The following is a 25195-nucleotide window of genomic DNA, read 5'->3' as shown; positions in this document are numbered from 1 at the left end:
ACAATCAGTTTCACACATACAGAATGGGAAGCGACTGTCTAGGAAGCAGTACGGCAGAAAGGGATCTAGGGGTTATAGTGGACCACAAGCTGAATATGAGTCAGCAGTGTGACGCTGTGGCAAAAAAAGCAAACATGATTCTGGGATGCAGTAACAGGTGTGCTGTGAGCAAGACACGAGAAGTCATTCTTCCGCTCTATTCTGCGCTGGTTAGGCCACAGTTGGAGTATTGTGTCCAGTTCTGAGCACCGCATTTCAAGAAAGATGGGGAGAAATTGGAGAGGGTCCAGAGAAGATCAACAAGAATGATTAAAGGTCTAGAGAACATGACCTATGAAGGAAGGCTGAAAGAATTCAGTTTGTTTAGTTTGGAAAAGAGAAGATTGAGGGGGGACGTGATAGCAGTTTTCAGGTATCTAAAAGGGTGTCATAAGGAGGAGGGAGAAAACTTGCTCATCTTGGCCTCTGAGGATAGAACAAGAAGCAATAGGCTTAAACTGCAGCAAGGGAGGTTTAGGTTGGACATTAGGAAAAAATTCCTAACTGTCAGGGTAGTCAAACACTGGAACAGGGAGGTTGTACAATCTCCATCTCTGGAAATATTTAAGAGTAGGTTAGATAAATATGTAGCAGGGATGGTCTAGATAGTATTTGGTCCTGCCATGGGGTCAGGTGACTGGACTCGATGACCTCTTGAGGTCCCTTCCAGTCCTAGTATTCCATGATTCTATGATCCCTTTCTTGAGTGATAATTATTTTAGACCCCATCATTTTTGTATCTATAGTTAGGATTATATCTCTCCATTGCATTACTTTGCACTTATCAGCACTGAATTTTATCTGCCTTTGTCTTGCCCAATCACCCATATTCATGAGAGCCTTTTGTAACTCTTTGCAGTCATCTTTGGATTAGTACCTGTTTACCTCTTTTTTCAAGATTAACACAGTAATCCAAATACAAATCCCAGTAGCACTCATTCCTACTCTTTCCCCCCCTCTATCTTGTGAGTTGAGTACCCAACAATGTTTTCATGATGATCTAATGATCCTTCAGTTACTTGAATGCTCAGCCTTTTGTTATTTTTAATCACCTCGCCTCCCTCCCTCTTTTATAACAAACTCCCTGTCCCAAAGGCAATGGTGCAAGCAGCTCAAACTCTGTTGCATTTAAGAACTGCCTCTGGAGTAGGGGCATAGACTTAAAACAGACCTCAAGCATGAAATCCAGGGGTTCCAATAGGTTTACCCATTCCTCAACCATTCTTGCACGCTACATAGATAGCTACACATTCATGATGCAAATGACTGTGCTAGTATGTGTGCACTCATTTCCCAGTAATTACAAACACTCGTAGACCAGAGTGTATGTGATCATCTGAAAGATAAGCCTGCACACAAAATACCCATTTCCATCAAAGAGAACTCAACTCAAATGTAGAACAGGATGTGGTCTGCATTTTAATATTCATTAATCAAATAATATTTTTAAATGTCATCCAAAGTGTCATATTTAAAATTGATTTCACATCTATGAAAGTATTTAGTTGTGTTAAATGGTAATTACTTTAAAAGACAGACAAGGTGGGTGAACAACTCATCATGAGCTCACCAATACCAGACGCTGTTACAAAAAGGGCCAGTGTGATCCTTCAGCTTATAAACAAGAAAAGAGTAAGGAGGAGTATAGAGATGACTTCTTCCCTGTATAATGCATTGGTGAGACTGACACCAGAAAAACTAGGCACAGATCTAGTCTCAACATTTTTAAAGACTGTTTACAAATTGGAGAGACTGCAGAAAAGTCTAAAAATGATTCCAGGGCCAGAAAAACGAAGGTTACTCCCCTTGTGCAGTAACTGGACTTTTTCAAGATGGCGTCCCCGTGGATGCTCCATGCTTCCTCTTGGCGCTGTCCCAGCGTCTGGATCAGAGATTTTGCAGCAGTCCCTGCCAGGCGGCACATGCGCAGCGGGAACCAGAGTGCGCCAAGCTAGTCAGCACTGTGCATGGCATGGTCCACACTCTCCAGTTCCTTCTCCATCCTGGATGCTCCAGGTCCGAAGCAGAGGGAAGGAGGGCAGGTCATGAAGCATCCACGGGGACGCCATCCCGAAGAACTCCAGTTACTGCAGAAGGTGACTAACCTTTGTTTCTTCTTTGAGAGGTCCCCGTGGATACTCCACATGTGGTGATTAACAAGCAGTTTTGCCCCTTGGTGGCTGAGGCATTGGAATATTACGGTAGGCAGATGATAGTACTGCTGAGCCCACCGCGGTATCAACCATGTAGGAAAGTGTGTAGTGCTTGGCAAAAGTAAGTTGCGATGCCCAAGTGGCTGCCCTGCAAATGTCTGTTAATGGCACGTTGCGTAAGTACGCTGTGGAAGCACATATAGCCCTGACAGTGTGAGCTGTCAAGCGTAATGGTGGCTGTAGACCCTTGAGCATATAAGTGGTTCTTATGCAGTTCCTAATCCATTTTGACAACCTCTGTTTCGATATGGAGTATCTCTTCACTCACTCGGCAAAGGAGAGGTGTGACGGGGAGGCTAAGCCCTGCACTCCGGCAACCCCAACCCCAGCTTTATGCAGGGAAAGGGGGATGCCACACAGCCCCTGTGCCGCCTGTTCCACTGCTGCAGAACAGCTGAGCATCGGCGCGTACCCGATCGGTGAGGGGGAGCGGGGCTCAGAGTGGCAAATGCATGGTGCCTGGTGTTAGGGATGGAGCTCCGGTCACATCTGCCCAGCGACTGATGGTGGGTGTGGCTGGGTGGCAGGACATTTAAACCCCGCACTGGGAGGAAAGTGGGGGGAGCCAATACGCCACGGAGAGAGCCACCGTGCAACAAGCAGTGAGGAAAGGAGCTCCTGCAGCGGCAGGAGGTGGAGGAAGCCCCAGAATCTCCAGAGGACGAAGAGCTGTTCCAAAGGCAGCAGGGAGGATAGACTCCAATGATAGCGCCCAGCACCCGGTAGAAACATGTGAGCCATGCTGTGTCCAGCGGTTGTGAGATGAAAGGGGTAAGAAGTGGCCCAGGGCGGGGCTTCTTTACTGGCCTGTGGGCTGGTGAGCTTTGGGAGGAGTCCCCGCCAGCTGGACAAGAGCTTGATTAACTTTGTCCTTAGGGCTTGGGCAAGGACCTACAAGAGAGGGTGGGTCCAGGTCCCTCTACTGCCCTCCTTGGCTTAGTGAGCAGACTTCAACCTACTCTGCAATTAGGGACAGGAGTGAGGTCCAATACTGTTTACCGGGAAACCTGGGACTGTGTGGTCAGGTAGTCCGGGCTGCAGTTTAGAGAAAAGTTCTTGACTGTGGCTGGGCAGACCATACGGCTACTCAATACCGGACCTAACTCTGAGCATTGGGGCAAGTGTGCCGTGTTTACATCCCTAAGGACCCAAACGGGAGATGTGTGGGGGGAAAAGGGGACACCAATTAGTTGGTTTTATCATGGTAATAAGGGGGGGGGTCACATCCCTGTCCCCAGGATCGTGGCATGACACGAGGTATAGGTGAGGTGTTTGTTTCAAGGGTCTAGTTCTCTCTAGGTAAAAGGATAACGCACGGTGAACATCAAGGGTATGCATGGCAGATTCAAAGGAGTTTGTGTGAGGCTTTGAAAAGAACACAAGTAGGTTTACTGTTTTGCTTATATGAAATATGATGGACCCTTCGGTAGGTATTTTGGATGTGTATGAAGGATAACCCTATCGCTGTGGAATACTGTAAAGGGTAGTTCAGACATGAGAGTTGCTATGTCGCCTACGCAGCATGCAGATGACATGGCAACCAGGAAGGCAACCTTCATGGAAAGGTATGAAAGGGGGCATGAGACGAGGGGCTCGCAGGGCGGCCTGGTCACAGCACTAGCCTGAGATCCCAGGTAGGTACTGGTTGTATAACATTGGGATGTGAGAGATGCAATGCCTTAAGGAACCTTTTGGTAACAGGGTGAGTCAACACAGAATGGCCATCGATTTTGCAATGTAAGGCCGTTATGGCAGCTAGGTGTACTTTAATGGAGAGCGATGATTGTTTCAAGGTGAGTAGGTAATCGCGGATAAAGGACAGGGGTGTCAAAGTTGGGTCCTGTCCCTTAGATGTGCACCATGTTGAGAATCGCTTCCGTTTTTAAATGTAGGAGGTGAGGGTGGAGTCCTTACAACTGCGGATGAGGATTGCTTGCATCTGTTCCGGAATGGCAATTCCCCAGGGGAGAGCCATGGAGGAGCCATGCTGTCAGATGTACGTTTGTCCTGTCTGTCCCAGAGTGAACAGGTTGTGTTGGAAAGGGAGCTTGATGGGTGTGTGAATCAACATCTTGAGCAGAAATGGATACCATGATTGTGTGGACCAGGTGGGGGCTATCAGGATGACTATGGAGTCATCTGTCCTGATCTTCAGAACAACCCTGGCCAGAAGTGGTATTGGGGGGGGCGGGGGGGGGGGGCGGAAGCATAGGCAAGGTCCTGATCCCATTGGACACAATCCTGTCCCAATACCCAGTCTCAAGCAGAATTGCGTACATTTGGTGTTGTGCGACATTGCAAACAGATCTATCGATGGTCAGCCCCATTTGTGAAAAAGGGAACGTGCTATCAAGCAGTTGAGTATCCATTCGTGATGTTTGGAAAATGCCTGCTGAGAGTGTCGGTCGTCACATTGGAGATGCCTGGTATGTGGATCACAGAGAGGTGGATATTGTGTCTGATATAGAAGTTCCACAATTTTATGGCTTCAGTGCAAAGAGAAGGAGATCTGGCTCCTCCCTGTCTGTTGATATAGAAGACACAGGCAATGTTGTCTGTGAGGACACAGACATACTTTTTGGCAATAAAAGGAAGGAAATGTCTGCAAGCACTGTGTACGGTGTACAATTCTAGGAGATTTATGTGTGAGGACATCTCTGGGGTTGACCAAAGGCCTTGGCAGTATGATCTTGGAAGTGAGCACCCCATCCAGTAAGGGAGGCATTGGCTTTAATAGTGCATGAGGGGGAAAGCTGGAGGAAGGGGACGGCCATGCCAAGATTGGCCGATTATGTCCACCAAAGGAGCAATGTTTTGACCTTGTGCGGCATGGTGAGCGAAAGTGACATGGGGTGTTTCTGAGGTTTGTAAAATCTGGAAAACCAAATCTGTAGGCAACGCGTGTGAAGTCAAGCATGCACTACTACGAATGTTGTGGCTGCCATGTGGCCAAGAAGCTATAAGCAATCTCTGGCTGTAGGGTGAACGGCAAGGTAGATCATTGTGGCCAAAGGCTGAACGGCAAGGAATCTTTTGCAAGGTAGATAGGCCCTAGTGGCTGTAGAATCTAGGCGTATGTATCTAGGCCGTAGAATCTAGCAAACTGTATGTTTTGGGAAGAGTGGACAGAAGACTTTTCCCAGTTTATGAGGAGTCCCAGATTTTGAAAGCACTTTATGGTCATCACTGTTACATGTGCCGAATTCGTCTGCGACAATGCCTTGAGAAGGCAGTTGTTGATAGGGGAAAATAATTAATTCCCATAGAATGGAGATGAGCTGTGACTACAGCGAGTACCTTGGAGAACACACGAGGGGCCATGGAGAGACCGAAGCGTAGAACTCCGTACTGGTAGTGATCGTGGCTTACCATGAAACTCAGGAATTTTCCATGAGGAGGATGGATTAGGATGTGAAAATATGCATCCTGAAGGTTTAGGGCTGAAAACCAATCGCCTCATTGCAATTCTGGGATGATGGTGTGTAGAGTGATCATGCGAAAATGTTGCATTTTGACTAATCTGTTGAGCATGCACAGATCCAAGATTGGCCTCCAGCCTCCTGATTTCTTTTGAGTTAGAAAATAGTGGGAATAAAAATCTCTGCCTCTCTGCTCATGTGGAACTAGCTCTAAGGCTCCCAGATCTGAAGATGAAGCATCTCTTGTTAGAGCAGGGTCTCGTGAGAGGGGTCCCTGAAGAGAGAAAGGGTAGGAGGGTGGGTGGGAGGCGTGGAGAGGAATGGTATGGTGTAACCAGAGAGAATAATGTTGTGCACCCATCTGTCTGAGATGATGTAAGCTCATTGGTGGTAGAACAGGCAAAGCCTGTCTTGGAATGTTTGCATGGTCAACCTTGGCATTCAAGTCTGTAGGGGGTTTTCTAGGCTCTCAACCAAGCATTCAAATTTGCTTGTTGGCAGGCAGAGGTTGAGGGGCCGACCCTGAAGATTGTCATCGTCTCTGAGGCCAGGTCCTATTTTTGGTAGGGTTGTTATCCTGGTGCTGGTTAAGATAGAAGGGGTAATGTGGCCGCTGGTATGGTTGGTAGTGGTACTGCCTCCACCTGGTGGCAGGAGTATGTATCCCCAATGTGTGGAGAGTGGTGTGGAAGTTCTTCATTGTATTAAGGACTTAATTTGTTTTGGCCGCAACAGTTTCTCGTGGTTGAACAGCAGGTCTTCAACAGTGGATTGGATTTCCCGTGGGAAGGTAGCCGGGGAAAACCAGGAGGCTCTGCACATGACGATGGCAGTAGCCATGGTTCTAGTGGCAGTATCGAACGCATCCAGTGCCACCTGGATGGCAGCTCTGGAAATGGCACATCTCTCTGAAATTACAGTGGTGAATTGAGGTCTCTTTGCTTCCGGGATGTCATCGGCAAACTCCATGAGTTTAGAGTAATTGCGAAAGTCATATTTTGCTAGTAAGACCAAATAGTTCGAAATTATGAACTGTAAAGTTGCAGAAGTACACCTCTTGTGCCCAAACAGGTCAAGCCTCTTTGTGTCCTTGCCAAGTGGAGAGGTACAAAAACGGTATTGTTTCTCCTGCTAGGGCGCAGCTTCCACTATTAGTGAGTTCGGTGCAGGATGAGTGAAAAGGAATTGTGAGGTATCTGCTGGAACATAATATTTTTTGTCTACCCGCTTGCACATGGGTGGAATAAATGCAGGCATTTGCCAAATTGTGTTAGCCGGTTCTAAAATGGCAGGGTTGATAGGTAGTGCAATCTTATAGGATGGAGCAGCCTGGAGTTCGTCCGTGAGCTCGTGCTGGGGTTGGGCCACCTCCTCTGCAGCAATTTTGAGCTCAGTCACAACTCTCTTAAAAGGATCGTTAAAGTGCTCGAAGTCATCCGTGGCTGATGGCAGCGGTGGCATAATCACTTCATCCGGTGATGAAGAGAAGTTAGTGGGTGGTGAGGAATTGGGGGGGTGGCTCCTCCATTGCTTGAGACACCTCTGATTGTTGCACAGATGTGGATGTTCTAAGTGTAAGAGAAACAGGGGGTTGGGATGTCTCTTGTATGAGCTCCAAGGACTCCAATAAGGCCATTGTGCTGGATATGGTACCGGAGGAGGCATCCAGTAGTGATCATACCAAGGAGGAATCACCTTTGGATCGTATTGGAGCTTGTAATAGTGCATTAGAGGGCTGCAGTGCGGGGAGAAAGAGGCTTATAACTCGTCTTCGTCATCACTGGAGAACTGCAACGGTACCAGAGACAAAGCTCGTGAAGTTGTCGGTACCAGCGAAGCATTGGTGCCAAAGACTGATGATTGCAGGCCAGATGTAACTGTCAAGTCCACACTCCGCAGATCTGGCAATGGTGCTGCGAGGATTGGTACTGGTGTTTGTAATGTAGGTCTGTATTCGATGGGAGTATTCGGCACCAATGGCAAGGATCTTTGGTATGTGGCAACACCGAGCATATGAGTGGTGCCGATGATCTGATCGGTGCCAATGAATGTGCAGGCACCGTTGGTGTGGTGGAAGAGATCGGTGCTGTAGAGCTTGGTGCTATTAGTCAAGCTCAGTGCCGCAATCATCAGTACTGATAAAGTTGTCACTACCAGTGGTGCCTTAGTTGGCAGTGTGGTCTTGGGGCGATGGCTGAGCCCTTTGCCATCGGTGCCGCCAGCACGTGACAGAACCTGGACGCCTGAGGTGCCCGGTGCATCATATGTACTGATTTGAGGCTTTTGCTCCGATGATTTAGCTGGAGACCATTTCCTCAAGGAAGACTATTGGTGAGGCACAGAGGAGCTCCTCTTTTTGGGAGCCATCTTGCTCAGAGGAGAGCCTGGGGGTGAATGTACCTCCCAAGGCTGCCTTCCAGGATTCGAAACCGGGTGTGTCTTCTTTTCCATAAGAATTTATTTGAGGCGCAGGTCCCTGTCTTTACGAGCTGTGGCCTTAAGTTTGGTGTAGTGGGGACAGTCTTTAGAAGAATAGCGTTCTCTCAGATACCTGACATATTGCGAGTGTCCATCGGAGATAGGTATTGCGTCTCTATAGGAGGCACAGCATTGAAAGCCTGGGGAGCCAGGCATGATGAATTTTTTTTTTAACTATAACTAACTATCAAACTATTAACAACACTAACTACCTAAACTAAGAGTTAACAGCTAATAAACAATGGAAAGTGTAAATAAGACAGAGAACTGCAGAGGTCCCTCTCAGGCTGAAGGAGATTGAGAAAGAACTGGAGGGTGCAGGCCGTGCACGTGTGGTGGCCAACTAGCTCAGCACACGCTGGTTCATGCTGTGCATGCGCGGCCCGGCAGGGATTGCTGCAAAATCTTCAATCCAGGTGCCGGGACAGCACCAAGACCAAGTGTGGAGCATCCACGGGGACCGCTTGAAGAAGAAAACACCTTATAATGAGAGACTTAAAGACTGCTTAGCTTATGAAATAGAAGAACGAGAGGTGACTTGATGAAAATATATAACTACCTTCAATGGGAGAAAATATCAGGTACTAAAGGACTCCATAAAGATAACAAAGAAAGACAGAACAAGAGCCAATGGCTGACGGCTGAAGCCAGACATATACATATTATAAATAAAGCCCACCTTTACCAATGACAGTGATTAATCATTGAAAAACTACCAATGGGAACTGTGGATTCTCCATTTCTTGATGTCTTCAGATCCAAGCTGGATGCCTTTCTTTCAATTATGCTTTAACCCAACATTGCCAAATACAAGTTATTGAGCTCGATCCAGAAGTAACTGGGTGAAATTTAAGGACTTCTGATATGCTGGTCAGACTAGATGATATAATAGTCCCAACTGGTCTTAAAACTCTATGAATATGAATCCTATTAAACGTTGAGATAAAACAGTAGTTCTCAAACTTTTTGGCCTGTGGCCCTCTTGGCTCAATGCAAACCTTCCTGCAGACCACCAGCTGCTAATGGAAACTTGCCGTTAATTATATAATTATGCCTGAGCAATTTTGCTATTGCTGCATCTAGGGACAATGGTTTAATTTAACCAGTAAGAAAGGAAATGTTAATTTAAATTATTAAACAGATTAAGTACTTTAGCTTTCTTATGTTAGTTTATCAAACTTCATTTTAAATAAAATATTAATTTATGCCCAACTCAAAAGGTTTCAATGTTGTCTTTATTAATGGAAAGAATGGGGAACCTTTTTTGGGTCTGGGCCACTGTCCCACAGAAAATCAGCTGGAGACAATAGAAGTGAGAAGCAAAACAACCCCTTCAAAAAACCCCAAGCCTAACAGATGTGGCCTCCAACTGAGACACTTCACTCCTCTGACACTCCAGACCCATAGGACAAGGAGGAGAGACAGGGAGGTTCAGGGCTTCCGATAGGCCAGATATACTCTTCTGGGGTTTGTGGATTTTATGGGCAAACCTATGCTGAGGTGGGGAAAAATGAGGGGTTCAGTGTGCGGTACAGAGCTGGCAGCAAGTGGGATAGGGATGGGGTGCAGGATCTGGGTGGGAATTGGGGTGCAGAAGGGGGTAAGGGTGCAAGATCTGGATGGGAGATAGGGTGCAGGACCAGGTTGGGAGTAGGGTGCCTGGCCAAGGGAGAGTGTGCAGGAGCTGGCTGGGGTTGCAGGGTCTCAGTGGAGGAGGTGACAGAGGGGGGTGAGATGCAGGTTCTGATCATGAAGGGAAGGGGGGCACTTACCTACCCTCACTCTCCACGCTGCTCCAGGCACCGTGTCCTAGGCATGGCCTCCCGCAGCTCCCATTGGCTGGATGCCTCCACCAAGTTCGTCCACACTGCTGTTCCCCCAGCCGGGGAAGAGGGGACAGCAGCCTGTGAAGCCACTTCTGACTCCACTTCTTCCCCACAACCCAGGTATGGCAGGGAGGCCAAGAGCTTTCGTCCCCTCCCTCCAGCCCCCACAGGAAGCAGTGAATGCCAGTGTGGACTCCCTAGTGTGTGGGGAGAAGCCAGGAGGAAACGGGGAAGTTACCTCAAGGTGCAGACCACCCGGAAGGCAGCCATGGACCACTAGTGGTCCACAGACTGCAGTTTGAGAACCACTGGGATAGATGGAAGGACAGTATATAATATTACTCTGTACCTCGAAACAGGGTCTTAATGAATTTAGAACGCGTTATTTTGAAAATGACAGGTTGTAATAAACAAAACATATTCTTACAACCGAAGGAGGCTTTCCTACCACTATATCTTATAAGTAATGCAGTGTGAACATCTCCCTTTACTCTATTATGGATTTATTTCTCCTTATTCATGATATGATTACTAAAAAGAGACTTTAAACTGAGACTCCTAGAAAAGGAATAATTGCTTACCTATCATTTTGTTTCTCTGAAGATATCATTTGACTGTATTCCTACTGTTAGGTCTCAGCAGGCCAATCTGGAACAAGGTAGAATTGTCTCAAAGACATTTCAACCTTTCAGGTACAACCTTATTCTAAGATCAAATGCTAGTGCCTTCAGTACCTTTGAGAAAATTTCATTTTAAATCCTTGATGGGGAAAAAATATGGCTTCTCACATTCCAAATATAACAGACACCAAAGGATATTTGTGATAGGAGGAAACTTTCAGGGGAAAAAGTAATTGAAAATATAGATCCATCCACATATCTGAAAGGAGGAAGGCACGTGAAGTAGGAATTCAAACAAATGATCTCTCCAAAAAAGCGGAACTGTCAATAACTAATTATTCTTTCTTTACTATAATGACTTGATTCCTAATCTTAGAGGCTGAAAACCACAGGGCAGTCTCCAAAAACTCCCAGATTGCCCAGAAAATGGCGGAGACTTCCCAAATTCTGACTCTACCATTCAAAGTGGGAGGCTTGAGCCTGGTGAGGGGCAGGCCAACAAGAGAATATGTCCTGAGAATCATGCTTCCACCCCTCATTGTGGTGTGTTTAGGGAGCCCCAGAATTACCTTAATCCAGACCTGACTGGAAGAAATACTGCATAAGCATCAATAGCCAGACACCAGAGATAATGAATTAAATGGGAGAACCTGACACTTAAAGTTAAGTGTCAAGGTCCTGCCTGGAAGCTCAGTGTAGTGAGAAGGCCACATTACTGACAAAACAAGTTATTGAGTAGGTAGAAGAATGTCTAAGGTAAGTGACCAACAAACTGCTGAAGTAACTGGAAAATGTGAACCATGTAAGTCCCTGTCTCAAGGAGATACTAACAACTTCCAGATGTCACCAGCAACGCAGCTAAAAGCTTTAAAAGAAACAGGTGCTGTGAGGAGTTAGCAGTGGCATAAGAAATGACTAGAGAAGAAATAAAATGGTTTAGAAACAGTGACCAACCCAATGTTGAAGTCTGGAGGTGTGATAGACAACAGGGATAGACCTACAGCCCTCTCCCCCCTCCTCTCAGCGAACAGAGCAGGGATGAAAGTAACTTAAATTTCTTACTGTCCTATCACAACCTGCCCTCTTACTTAAGGCAAGGGAGGGGTTGGCAATACAAGAGAACCTATATGAAATTTAAATATGTGGTGGAGTGCAGGGGACTCAGGACAGAGGATTGGAGTGTATGGGGGTGCTAGAGGGTGTAGGAATCAGGGCAGGGAGCTGGAGGGTACAAAGGTTACTGGGGGGTGAAGTGTAAGGGCACCATTTCAGGAAGAGGGGGGAGGGAGCTACAGCTACACTTACCCAATTGCTGTGTGTTTTTTTTTTCCTGTTTGCTGTGACTAGGGAGCAAGGGGACAGTGGAAAGTCTGCTTCCCTATCCCTTCCCTGGGCAACCAGAAGCAAAAGGAACGTAGCAGGCTCTCCACTTTCCCCTCGCTCCCTAGTCACAGTAAAAAGAAAAAAATCCCACACAGCAACTAGGTGAGTGCAGCTGCAGCTCCCCCACTTCCTGATATGAGGGAATGGCGGGGAACTTCAGGGCTGGTGCAGTCCTAGATGGGGGGACACCCCCAGCCAGCCTCTCTAACCTGCCTGGATGCCTGTTGCTGAGCACGGCAGTCTGCAAGAAGCTGGGAGCCGGCCTAGAAGCACCCATTCCCTAGCTTTTTGCCAGAGCGCCACACCCCTCACCAGGCTGTGGACACATATAAACACAGAAATACATTTCAACTAATCTTCTGAAATATTATTTTTCCACCTTGAAATTCTCCTTGGGATAAGTGCCCCGGAATATATCAATCACTTGGATATCATAGATACATATAGTTAAGTGAACTTCAATCTAGTTAGCTAGGTTATCATCTGGTATGTTGCATTATAATAGTAGACTTTTGTTATCATTGCTGTCACAGGATGTATTACTCTATGACACCTGCAGAGGAAAAAAGGAAGTGCTCAAAGTAATTCAGAGAAAAATACATTTAGACATTCTGAACCTAATATAATAAGATCCTAATCATTGTTGGAGCCTCTACTGTAACAGAAACAGTAAAATAATGTTTTTGCAGTGGATAATAGCAACATATATTTTAAAATTTACTACAGCAATCAACAGATTCTTGGTTTAGTATTTCTCAATCGTTATCTTTTATTTCATCACTTTGTAATTTCCTAGCCAATTCTTATTTTTAGGCTTCAATTATAGTATTAGAGAGTAAGACTTTTTTCCATATAAGACCTAGCGCTGCAATGATCAATACTTTCATCAACAATGAGCAAACAGTTTACAAAAACCATTGTAAATACTTGGATTTCTAACACTATTGTTACTTTAAAGCATTTTTATTTGATTTATAAACTTAAGATCCTGTAAAAATGTAAATAATTACTTTGTGGTTTTGGTATTTGCCAATGGTTCTGGCTTTTCTTTTCACTTCTTGGGACTCTAATATAGAAGAATTTCAGTCCAAAGAGTTTTTCCTCCTTGCTATTTATTTCAGGCCTTTTGGACCCAATACTGAGAGGTGCCACACACTCCAAACTGGAAGTTCATGACAATTGGTCCATTGCAAAAGGCACTCAACACCCATAGGACCAGTCATTTTTATTCCTGGAGTTTGCAACAGTCCTGACAAATCTAATCTCACTCCATAACTAATCTTGTAGCCCTAATAGAGGCCTGGCAGCACTAAAATTTTGCCTGAAGTAGGACTTCATGACTTGGCCATAGAACTTAGAATAAAGCTTTTTTAAAATGTATAGTTACTTTTCCTCAGGAGCCAGATCTCTGTTCACTTCTTGCAGGAACTCAGAGAATATGACCAGATGCTAATTAAGTTCTTCCTCTGTATTTTAAAGGGGAAATACACTATGACACTAAAGTATATAATATACACTTACCAGACCATTGCAGTTGCTTAAAGCCACTTTAGTTGTGCTATCTTGGTCTTGCAAATATCCTGTATAATGACAGTGGTCTAACAAATCATGTTTCCACTTAGGTCCATTTTTCCCCCAGTATTCTACTGTAAAATGTTTGGACACCAAATCTGTGTTGAGAACCAGGTTTAAATGAAAGTGCTTGCCATAGGCAGAAAGTTTAAAAAATAATTTAGATGCTTGGTCATAAAAGTCTGTACTCCTCTTCCTTCTCCTTGAGGGTTCGTCATTTTTCACAGTAAAGCTGAGGAAGGCTCCATTTTGATCAACCCTTATTGGGACTGTTAGTTGGTAATGTTCAAGGTAAGACAGGAATTCCTCTTTGTAATCACAAGGTAAGCCAATCCAGGAAATGGGCATAAAAGAGAAGAAAACATAACAGGAAACAACAAGAAGTAGTATAAACATTAACCACAGTTGGCTATATTCCATCACCCTCATGAGTAAAAGTAATTTTCAAGCATAGATTTCATCCCTATAAACTGGAACTCTCTGGTCCGGCAACATTTGTGGTCTGGCAGGACCATGGATGTTCCAGGATCAAAAAGTCCCCGTGCACTTCAGGATAAGAGCAGGGGCCCAGCAAGCCCAGCATGAAGCAAGCGGAGGGGGGCATGAGCCCAGCTAGGCTGCAGCTCAGCTGGGCGGGGTGTGTGGGAAAGCTAGGAAGGCCAGTGCATGGCCCAGCTGGGCTGAAGGGTATGGAGCCTGACATGCACAACCCAGACGGGCTACCCCAAGGAGCCAGGAAGCCCAGTGGGGTGACAAGGCAGGGGATGGGGCCAGCAGCAAAAGGCCAGAAATTACCTCCCCTGGTCCCTCATCTGGGACCAGTCAGGTCCTGAGGGTGCCAGACCAGGGAGGTCCAATTAGGATATTCAAGGTGTAAACCTCTGATAAATAAAATCAAGGAAATCCTCATTTCACTAAAAAAGCCTATAAATGCAAATATTGCAAGATATGTTTTAGAGATGCTTATAGTTTCTACAATTTTTGAAAATGTTTCATGAGATCATGGCCAGTGCATTATGATTAAATTTAATTTGAAGGACTTTTGTTATAGTTAAAGTTAGAAATAAAATAAATTAAAACATCAATCTCAAAATACACTTTGACCTAATGGATTTCTCTATAAAATAACTTGCATAATAGGTACTGGAATTAGTGGTGCTAGAATTGCTGTCATCCTCCTGTCTTGAACTGATTTCCATCGTCTACATGATTTACAGTTTGGGTCAATGGTTCTCAGCACCCACACTACAAAATATTCTAGCTGCCTTGACTTTCCTGATAATAGATCATGAGAAAACTAAAAAAGATCAATGTGATCGCTTGCTATTTACATAACAATGGCTTAGGAAAGCATTACCTGAAATTAGTGGAAAAGTGTCTTTCCGGCTTTAAAAATGGGACCCTTACCTTGAGAATTATATGAAAGCCTCCTCTCGCTGTGAAATTCCGACGAAGCCATGACTAGGCTCAAAATCCAGGTCAACGTCTTCCACAAAATTTCCATAATTTAGTAAAACAGAAAGGGTTTGGATTTTTTGGAGGGCTACCTCTGTGCTATAGAGTTAACTCCACTCCAGAATCGCACCATAACAAGGATATTTATTTTATATTTCTTCCAAAATAATTATTGGATGTTCCACTTTTTGACGGGCATTCTTTTCCAACAACCTGTGCTCTCCTCTATATCTATAGTCATTTTCTCAGTTCAAAAACATGTATGTTGTAAAATTCCTTTAGGTATCAATAAGGTGTCAGACTGGATAGTTATTAAACGATGTCCATTTCTTTACCTAAAAAAGGGGGTAAAAGCATGTCAAAGTAAGGTCTTCTTTAAATTGGAAGATCTGTACTGTAGAAATGCTAGCCAAGTGTCATGAACTACATCAAATATGAACATGGTTGCTTTTATGGTCTAAGACCCCAGTCCTGCAGAAACTTATGCACACACTTTAAGCATTTTTTATTCTTATTGATTTCAGTGGAACTATTTATCCAATTGAAGTGTGGAAATGTTTACAGGATCAGGGATTTAACAAACATTTACAAAGCCAAACTAAATACTTGGCTCACTGTAGTCAGTGCAACACTCTGATTAATTTCAGTAGTGGATAATTAGATCCCATATGCTGGCAGACAAAGGAAAAGCCTGGGAATGCATCATATGTTTTCTAACAGAGAAACGTACAGTTATCTGATCTACAAGATGAATGTTATTGTTATCACTATTATTTATTGAGGGCTCACCCTGCACCCCTTATATAGGCAAAATTCAGTTTAATTCAATTAAGCTTTCTGTATTGTGTTGCTGCTAGAGAATTAAGTTCCTCATTTGAAATTATTAATTGCATTGAATTCCTGTGTTTTAAAGGTTAGCAAACACATTTTGTATATACAGCTCATCACTTAATATATTTGTATACACTTTAATATTTTTAGCATGCCGGGAACTGTAAAAATTGTTGATAATGACAAATTGCAAACTAACCAATATTTTATTTTCAATAAAATGCAGGGCTCAAAACTGTATACAGTAATATGTAACTCATGCCTCACACTAGGTTCTGAGGGTCCAGCAGTAATCACAATGAAATACATTAAAAATTGAAAACATGTTAAATAAAAACGCCTTGTAAAGTCACTAACATATATAGCTGGATGGAACGTTACTTACCTCAGAACTGTAGCATAAGAAAGGGACGGCTGTTTGTAAAGCATTCACTCACACAAACAGTCCCACCAAAATCAATGGAATTACTTCCGTGGGTAAAGGTTACAGAATCTAGATCATAATGTGCAGCACTGTTCAACGTACATGTAATAGGTAGCTTGGAGGGCTAAGTATCCTAGTGGTTAGAGCGCCCAGCTCTCAGACTTATTTCGCTGGGGAGACTCAGTCTTTAAGGCTGCGGGAAAGGAAAGGGGACATAGGCCCTCCCGCTCCACTGTGTCCAGATCAGGATGCCTGTGTACATCAACCCCTGAACAAAGCGAGGCTCTCTCAGCAAGGAGTCAAAATCCACTGCTCTGGGGTACTTTTCACTGTTCTGTTTAGTGCATGGCTCCCCTAAGTAGACTTTTGAAAGGTTAACTGGTTAATGGGTGATGCTTATCGGATCCGGTTAACCGGTGCAGGCTGGAGCAGTTCCCCACCTGCCACAGGCAGGGGGCTACTCTAGCCCCACGAGACCTAGGCAGACAGTCTGCAGTGACCTGGGCACATTGCAGACAGGGGCCCCTGTCCGGGCACATTGCGGCAGAGGCTTCTTCAGGCATCCAGAGCTGCCCCTGCCCATGGCAGAGGGAGGCTGTCGGCAGCAGGTCGGAGTGACACACACCCTTAATTGGTTAACTGGTTAAACTTCTCATTCAACCAATTAAACAGGATTTTACATCCCTTCCCTAAGTCCAATTTCCTGTCTTCCTTGCTTCCTGTAGGGTCCCCTCTTGGGTCCTGAGCAGCACCTTGCTGTAGTCTCAGACTCCTTCAGGCAGGGCAGCGACAAATTGGTGAGAACAAGCCTCACAGTTCCTCTGGGGGTCGCTCACTCAGTTGCCTCATGTGCTGAAAGGTCCTAAGTCTTCCTCGCCATCTCCCTTGTCTAAGGAGACAGTGTTTAGTGCCTGGGAGCTTCCTTGGCTGGCAGGCTAGTGCTCCTTCCCCTCAGGTAGGGAGGCAGCTGGCTCCTGCCTCTGCTAATTAGTCCTCCCTTCCCCCCACACTAAGGCAGGCTCTCTCCTTTCCCTCTCCCCTTCAGGCTCTCTTTAACCCTGGCAGTGCTGTTGGCAGTTTCTCTGTTTCATCTCTCTGTACAATAAATTTCAACATCTAGTAAAATCAATGTATTTATTAGTGCTATAGTGAAGACATGTTCTGTAACCTGTATTTAAAACATAGCTAATTATTGCTACCTATTATACACATTACATTTTGTTATTTCAATTTTCTTCTCAAAATAGCATATAGTATTTAATTATGGTATGAGGAGGAAATAATGAGATTAAAGGATACTTTTCAAGTAAATGGCAAGTCTACACTAGTGGGGGGGTTTGGTTTTTTTTTCCAGGGGGAGCAGGGGAATTATTTTTATGACTAATAGATTTTAAGCTCCTAAAGGGATCCTAATGAGCATCTAATTTAACTGCCTATATAATACTGGCCTGAGAATTCATTTAGAAACATATAATTTACTAAGAACAACTGCTTAAACTACAGTTTATGTTTTAGATAGATTGCTAATTGTGACTTGAAGACTTAAAGCAATGAGAAATTCACCACATTCTTCTATGCATTTCTCCAGTAGTTAATTACCCTCAATATTAAAACAGTGTGCCCGACTTCCAATTGGGATTTGTCTATCTTCAACATGCAGCTACTGGATTATGTTCTATCGTTTGTCTGTTATTAAAAAGCCCTTTAACTATCAGAATTCTTCTTCTATGTAGGCTATGGGGAACTGATCAATAAAGCCCTGCAGATACAAAATTTTGTATCCATATCTGTATCTGCATCAACTTGTCATGGATATCCATATCCACATCCCTGGATACCGGTAGATACCCATAAATCTTCAGGGTTCTAGATACAAAATTTGTAGCTGAATCCCTATCCACAAAAATAAGCTGTGGATAGGACTTGCAGTGTTCAACTGATCTAATTGCTTCAATCTTCTCTTTAATAAAATATGGCTCCATCAGAAGTTCTTTAAACACCTGAAAAAAAAGAAGGAAACCTAAAAAAGTAGAAACAAGTGGACAAATTGTGAAGTAGGCAACAAAATAATGGCACGAGTATGTAGAGACAAAATCAGAAAGCCTAAGCCACAAAATGAGTTACACCTAGAAAGGGGCATAAAAGGTAATAAATACAGAAGGAGCAAGTGAAAAATGAAGGAAAGGGTAGGTCCTCTACTTAGCAGAGAAGGAGAGCTAGTAATTGATTACATCAAGAAGGCTGAAGTGTTTAATGCTTATTTTGCTTCAGTTTTCATTAAAAAATGTTAATAGTGACCAGATATTCAACACAGTATTAATAAGAGGGAAGGAATACAAATAAAAGAGAGAAAGAACACATTAAAGAATATTTAGACAAGTCAGATGTATTCAAGTTGGCAAGGTTTGATTAAATTCATCCTATGGTAGGTAAGTATCTAGATGAAGAAATTGCAGAACCATTAGCAATTATCTTCAGGGACTCATGGAGGACAGGTGAGGTACCAAAAGAATGGAGAAGGGCAACTGTATAGATCTTTAAAAAGGAGAACAAAGAGGATCCAGGAATGTATAGACAAGTCAGCTTAACTTTAATACGTAGAAAGAAATTGGAACAAATAATTAAAGAATTTGTAAACACAGCAAATAACAAAGTTATAGCATTAACCACTAGTCAAAACCAAATCTTATCAGACCAACCTAATTTCCTTATTTGACAGGGTTACTGGCCTACTGGATGCGGGAAAAACTGTAGACGCGATACATCTTGAGTTAATAAATCTTTTAACATAGCCCCAGAAGAGAGTCTCATAAGCAAACTGGGGAAAATGTTGTGAATTAAATTTCTATACAGGGGTGTACAACTGGTTGAAAGACCATCCTCAAAGAGTAGATATCAATGACTCACTGTAAAACTAAGCAGGTGAACCTACTGCAATCTTGCAGAGGCCAGTCAGCCTGGGTCAGGTAGGTACTAGTCAATATTTTCATTAATGACTTGGATAATTGAATAGAGAATATGCTTATAAAGTTTGTGGATGACACAAAGGTGGGAGGGATTGCAAGAACTACAGAGGACAGGGCTAGAATTCAAAATGACCTTGACAAATTGGAGAACTAGTATGAAATGAACTAAATTAAAGTCAGTGAAGACAAGTTCAAGATAGTACACATAGGGGAGGGAAAATCAAATTTACAACTAGAAAATGGGGAATAACAAGCTACACATTAGTACTACTGAAAAGGATATGGGGGGTACAGCGGGTCACAAACCGAATATGGTTCAACAATGTAAAAAAAAAGGCTAATATTTTGGAGTTTATTAACAGGAATGTCATATGGGCAGTAACTGTCCCACTCTACTCACAACCTTAGCTATAGTACCTGAGCTATCAAGAAAGGTAAAAATAAAATAGGCAAGTTTAGTCTTGAGAAGACTGGAGGATGACCTGATTTAAAAAAAAAAACTTTAAATAAGAGGCAATAGAAGATGTTGATTAATTGTTCTCCATGTCCCCTGAAGATGAGACAATATATAATGGGCTTAGTCTGCAGCAAGGTAAATTTAGGTTACACATTAGAAAAACCTAAGTTAAGTTTTGGATAGTCTTCTCAAGGTTGCGGAATCCCCGTCATTTCAGGTTTTTAAGACCAAATTGGATAAGTACTTGTTAAGGATAGTCTAGATTTATCTAGTCTTGCCTCAGCACTGAGGAATGGACTTGATGACATCTAAAGGTCTCCTCCAGCCTTACATACCTACAATTCCATTGAGCTTCTTAAATCTCTCACTGTCAGGCAGGTTTTCCAGAGCTCTAATCTTGTAGCTCTTTCCTGAACCCTTTCCAGACTGTCAATATCTTTTTTAGAGTGGATAACCAAAATCGGATATTGCATTCTAGTAATGGTCTCATAAATGCTATATGCAGAAGTAATATCACCGCCTGACTCCTTCCTATTTGATAGTCCTCTCTTCATACATGCAAGGATCACATCAGTCCTCTTAGCCACAGCATCACAGTAGGAAGTTCATATTCTGTCTGTGCGTATATATAATGTTTTGTCCTAACAGCACAGTCTCCTTCAACTGTAAGGGACTAGATGGCTCAGAATACTACTAAGAAGATATGGTATCTTCTACCTCTAAGTCACTGGTTCAAATTAACATTGGTCAGTATTGGCCAAATATTACTAGCATCCGGATGAAACGGGTTGATGGTCTCAGTCTAAGGGCTTGTCTACTTGGTAAGTTACCAGTGCTGAAAGCCATGTTATGGATCTACAGTATGACAGCTTGCAATGCAGTAACATACTGTGTGGATATTGCTACAGTGCTGTGAAAGTCTTGAAAGCCTTACTATACTTTACTATATTTTAAGGGACAAAGGCGTGATAGATGTTTCACCAACTTTTGTTTCTTCTCCAGCAGCACTGCAGCTGGTGTAAAGCACTATGTAAACAACCCACAGCTGCTTTCACTACTGCTCTGAGCCTTAAGACTGAGAATGAACCTAGAGGCTAAACCACTATCTCAACTCTAGACTGGTCCTCCCAGTACAAAGCTGGGGAAGTGTGTAAAAGATTTCACTGGCTGTAGCATACCTGTTCTGTGAAAAAAAAATGAGGATTTCAGTTTCCCCTGCTGTCAAGCTAACACCTTTTGCCAGACCCCAATGTTCACAAATAAACAAACAGTATGGGGAACAAACTATATGTATATCCAAGGTAAGATTTTGTGTGATTTCATTTTTTAAACATTTAGCTAAATGCAACAGCCACTGCACAAATGAAAATGCCATGCTAGAGTGATGACAGAAAAGATGAAGGAAGTCTTTCGAAATCTGAGATATAGCTGGTAGAAACTGCACACAGCAGGGAGCTCTGTAGGCTATGGGGTGATTGGTTTAGCAGCCTTCCACTAGTTCCTAACTTGAATTTCTTCTTCCTTGTTATGCAACTGTTCAAATGCAATAATTATGTGTGGCCATAACACCGGACAGCTCAGGGGTGGGCAAATTTTTTGGCCTGAGGCCCACATCAGAGTATGGAAATTCTATGGAGGACCATGAACGCTCACAAAACTGGGGCTGGAATGCAGGTTAGGGGTGCGGGTTCTGGAGTAGGACCAGAGATGAGAGGTTTGGGGCGCAAAAGGGTGCTTAGGGCTGGGACCAACAGGTTTGGAGGGCAGGAGGGAGATCAGGTTGAGATGCAGGGGAAGGGAGAAGAGAGGGCTCAGGGGTACAGGCTCCTGGCTGCATTTACTCCACTGAAGCAGTGGCATGTCCTCCTTTCAGCTGGCTCTTATGTGGAGCTGCAGCCAAGTGGCTCTGTGGGCTGCCCAGCACTCCACAGGTGGATCCCAACCAATTAGAGCTGCAGGGCTGGTACTTGGGGCAGGGAGCAGTGCATGGAGCCCTCTGGCTGCCCTTGCTGATAGGAGACATGCTGCTGCTTCCAGGAGATGTTCAGAGCCACAGCACATGGAATGGCTCAAAGGATAGATTAAAATGGCTGACAGACTGGATGCGGCCTGCAGGCATAATTCCGACACTTCCCTCCCCCCCGGCGGAATAGCTACAATGACTGGGTTTCCTTCTGCACCCAGTGAAGGTTATTTTGGAGAGACTCAAGGTACTAGTTGTCCCATTGCAGGCTCCACATGAGATACTAGTTGTCCTGTTGCAGGCTCCAGGGAACTTCAGTTTAGACTTCCTAGGGGCAACCATCCCATATTTTCTGTGGAGTGTAGGTGAGCTCTGGGACTCCCTGCCATGACCTAATAAGAGGTACATGTCTCATGAGACAGAGTCCCTGCCCACGTACTTCCTCCTTTCCTCAGCCTCTGGCAACAGCACCTGCGACTGCTCAATCACCCCTGGGACTCCAGTGCAGGGCAGTTAAAACTGATCATTCTCCCACAACTCTCACTCAGTGCATCATCCTAAATGGCATGTCCGTGTTAATGTTTCCTCAGACGTTATTAGGTTTTGTGGCAGCACCTGAGGTCCAGTAATAATAACCTTTCATTAAATTACATCAGAGTGTATAAATAGACCACTAGTTGCAGTTTGGAGGAGGGGGTAATCAGGTATTAGCAATAGAGTGCCCTAAGTAGAAGAAATTGAGGGAAATGACTTACTTGGAAGTTATTCCTTCAGCTAAAAATAACCTGCAGTAATTCCTGATCACACAGATAAAACACATTTTCTCTCCTCAGGAGTAATGTCTCTCACTTCATGAATAATCATCAGGTTAGATACACCTGGCTGGTTGTCAGCTATATCTTTGGGCAAGAATTGAACATTGTTTGGTCTCTGGTAGTGTTCTATATTGATCAAAGGGCAATCCCTTCTCCCTTCCTTTTGCTCCCTCTAGTTCACTTCTCACATGCAAGTAACAGAGATGGGTAAGACTTGGGACAGAGCCATGTTTTGGAAAGGTCTGTGACCATAGGTAGTACAAGTGGTTGCCACGGAAATGCAAAGGGAGGGAAAAAGAGGACAAGGAGTGAGTGGGAATAAAACAAACCGAATTCAAATTCAATTACAGGTATTGGGCTGGCCACGAGAAGCATTGTCCTGTTTCAAAAGCCTGAGGATTAGAGACTTGCCCCAGAAGTTATACAGACATAAATAGCAACACAGAGACCTCATTTTAGAGGGTTTGTTGAAAATAAGTATGTTCAGGGTAACTGGAGGAAGAGAAAATGCAAAAAAAGTAAGCACTGAGGGGAAGGATGGGTCTTTGCGACCCACTTATTAATCAAAAACCAAAACATGAACAATCAAAGTACTGCCGTGTATGTTGTGATGTATACCACCAGACCAACGACCACCTTGGGGGGGGGAACAAAACTGAAGTTATCTGAACAGTATTTTCCTAGTTTGCCCTACTTCTCCCCTTAAGTTATGCCAAACTTTCTAGGAGGATCAGCTGTCAGTTTTATTTCTAAAAACCCAGATTAGCAACAAAAATATCCTTAAAAATAACATCACATAAAATATTATAAAAGAAAATTTGAGATAATCAAATACACACATACACCCTTAAAATTATAAAGAACAATTCTCTTCCCCAGAGAGACTGAAAGGTCGTGTCTAGCTGCTCTGGTGGAGTTGATCTTAAAGTTAACATTCAGCAGCCCATTTCCAGACAGCAGCGCTAAAGCTATTTGGATAAAACGCGTGTGACCCAGACACTTGGCATGTGGCCCAAATGCGTTGCACCGGCAGCCCAAATAAAAACAAGAGTCTGAGACGCTCTCTCTGTGTGTTTCTCTTTTTCCTTTTGTGCAATGAAAGAAATTAGCAAATACAAGATCTATACACACATCACCAGGAAGCGGGATTTAATTATTTCCTCTAAAAAAAACCCTTTGAACTGAGTGCCATACAATATATACTCAGCCACACACCGATAAATAAGGCTCTGTGGAGTTAAGAGTCTAGCAAATCCCAAATGGCTCGAAGTAAATCAAAAACACACGCTTCCATCTCGTTGATTAGCCTATTAAGAGCTTAACATCTCCTATAGCATCAGGCTGCAGCTATCACATTAATGCAGACCTTTTGAGTCCAGACACAAAATATGCACTTGTCTGACCGTTTAAGTAGACACTGACATGACACGACAAAATATCGGTGTTTTTAACTTGAAATCTTTTTTAAAGGTTTAGCCTATTTTCTACCAATTATTTAGTCCTCACCTGAAAAGATCACTATTCTAAAAGACCATTATTCAATTTTTTGCAATAGAAAATCCATCCCCCTCCATAATCCTCTAACCTCAAAGGCTTCTTTCTGAATTTACTCCAAATCCACCTCACTTAATACCATATAACCTTCCCCCAACCCCTAAAAGATCTCCATGCATTATTATTCAGCAGACAAGAAAAGCACAAGAAGTTTCATTGAACAGCGTCAAGTCTTTTCTTACCGTTTTCATCTTCAATTTCTGATATAAATTTCAAACAATAGAGATAGCACTGTAGGACTCCTGTATTCCTCTCTGCTTTCCCCCTTTTTGCAAACCACACCAGTTATATTCTCCAACAAGTAAAATCCTCCAGTCTTCCTAAAGGGGATTTTTGAGTGGACTGACTTGGCAGAAAAAGGGATGCCATCAATTCACCCAATATATCACCCTGCACATTTTGTCTTTCCAACCGAAAAAGTTAAAAAGGAGGGGGGAAGGAAGGAAAAGAGACTTATTTGGGGTGGGGGTTAGTACCCTCTTCTTGGCCAGCTTCTTCTGGGCAAAACACCATGTGACTACCATTAGAGTTGGGGGGAGAGCGAGAAAAGGGAAATAGAGAAAGCAGGCAGGAAGGACTCAAGAAAGTTTCGTTGAAGTAGCCCTAGATCTCGTCTCACTGCCGGCCTGCAGCCAAGTTTAGAGCTCCAGCAGAGGAAAGTTTTGGCAGCTTTGCCTGGGAGGCTGAGCGCACACTGACGTCAGTCTGCAGATGTTCCTGGCGCTGCTGCGCATGTCGAGCCCATCACGTGGAGGGGGAGGGGGATGCAGAGGTACAATCAGGGTAACCAAAAAAAAAAAAAAAAAAAAAGCGAGAGAAAAATCATTCACATGGTACAACGTAAACGTTTGCACTACGTGAATGGGAGAAAAAGAACCTGTCACTTTAATCCTCCCGGTGCCTTAGGGCACCTCACAGAGAATTCCAGGTTGAGGTGTTGTGGCTGGTGGGGAGATATATGAGTTAATGTCACTGGCAAGCCCCCCAGGCTGCAGTGTTCTAGTGTGAGTGCAGAACGAGCGAAAATGCCGCACGTTGCACAACACCGTAGGCTAATGAATGGGACTGGGGGAGGAGGGAGGTAGAAAGCATGTACGTGAGAGTAAAGAGCTCTGGTTAGAGTCTTTCCATTCGAAAGGGATCTTACTCTTATTGAGTGGCTCACCAATAAACAGACATT

General features: G+C 43.8%; 1 protein-coding gene across 5 annotated transcripts in view; it reads right to left on the bottom strand.

Annotated features, from left to right (window-relative positions):
- The window catches only part of ADAMTS6 (ADAM metallopeptidase with thrombospondin type 1 motif 6), a 368722-nt gene extending 343969 nt beyond the window's left edge, over positions 1–24753 (bottom strand). For 3 of the 5 annotated variants that reach the window (XM_006117000.5, XM_075932394.2, XM_075932395.2), the window contains exons 1-3: positions 24198–24750; positions 14958–15340; positions 13500–13858 (exon numbers count right to left, since the gene is read on the bottom strand). In XM_006117000.5, the coding sequence (XP_006117062.3) occupies positions 13500–13858; positions 14958–15054 (456 nt within the window). In that variant the 5' untranslated portion in view covers positions 15055–15340; positions 24198–24750. The other 2 variants (XM_075932396.2, XM_089779378.1) reach the window with 2 other exon arrangements.
- Positions 24754–25195: the final 442 nt, after the last annotated feature.

The sequence above is a fragment of the Pelodiscus sinensis genome, chromosome 6 (genome assembly GCF_052426305.1).
Source record: "Pelodiscus sinensis isolate ZL-2025 chromosome 6, ASM5242630v1, whole genome shotgun sequence".
NCBI lineage: Eukaryota > Metazoa > Chordata > Testudines > Trionychidae > Pelodiscus > Pelodiscus sinensis.
The sequence above is the reverse complement of the archived record's forward strand: the minus strand, read 5'-3'. Positions and strand labels throughout refer to the sequence as shown.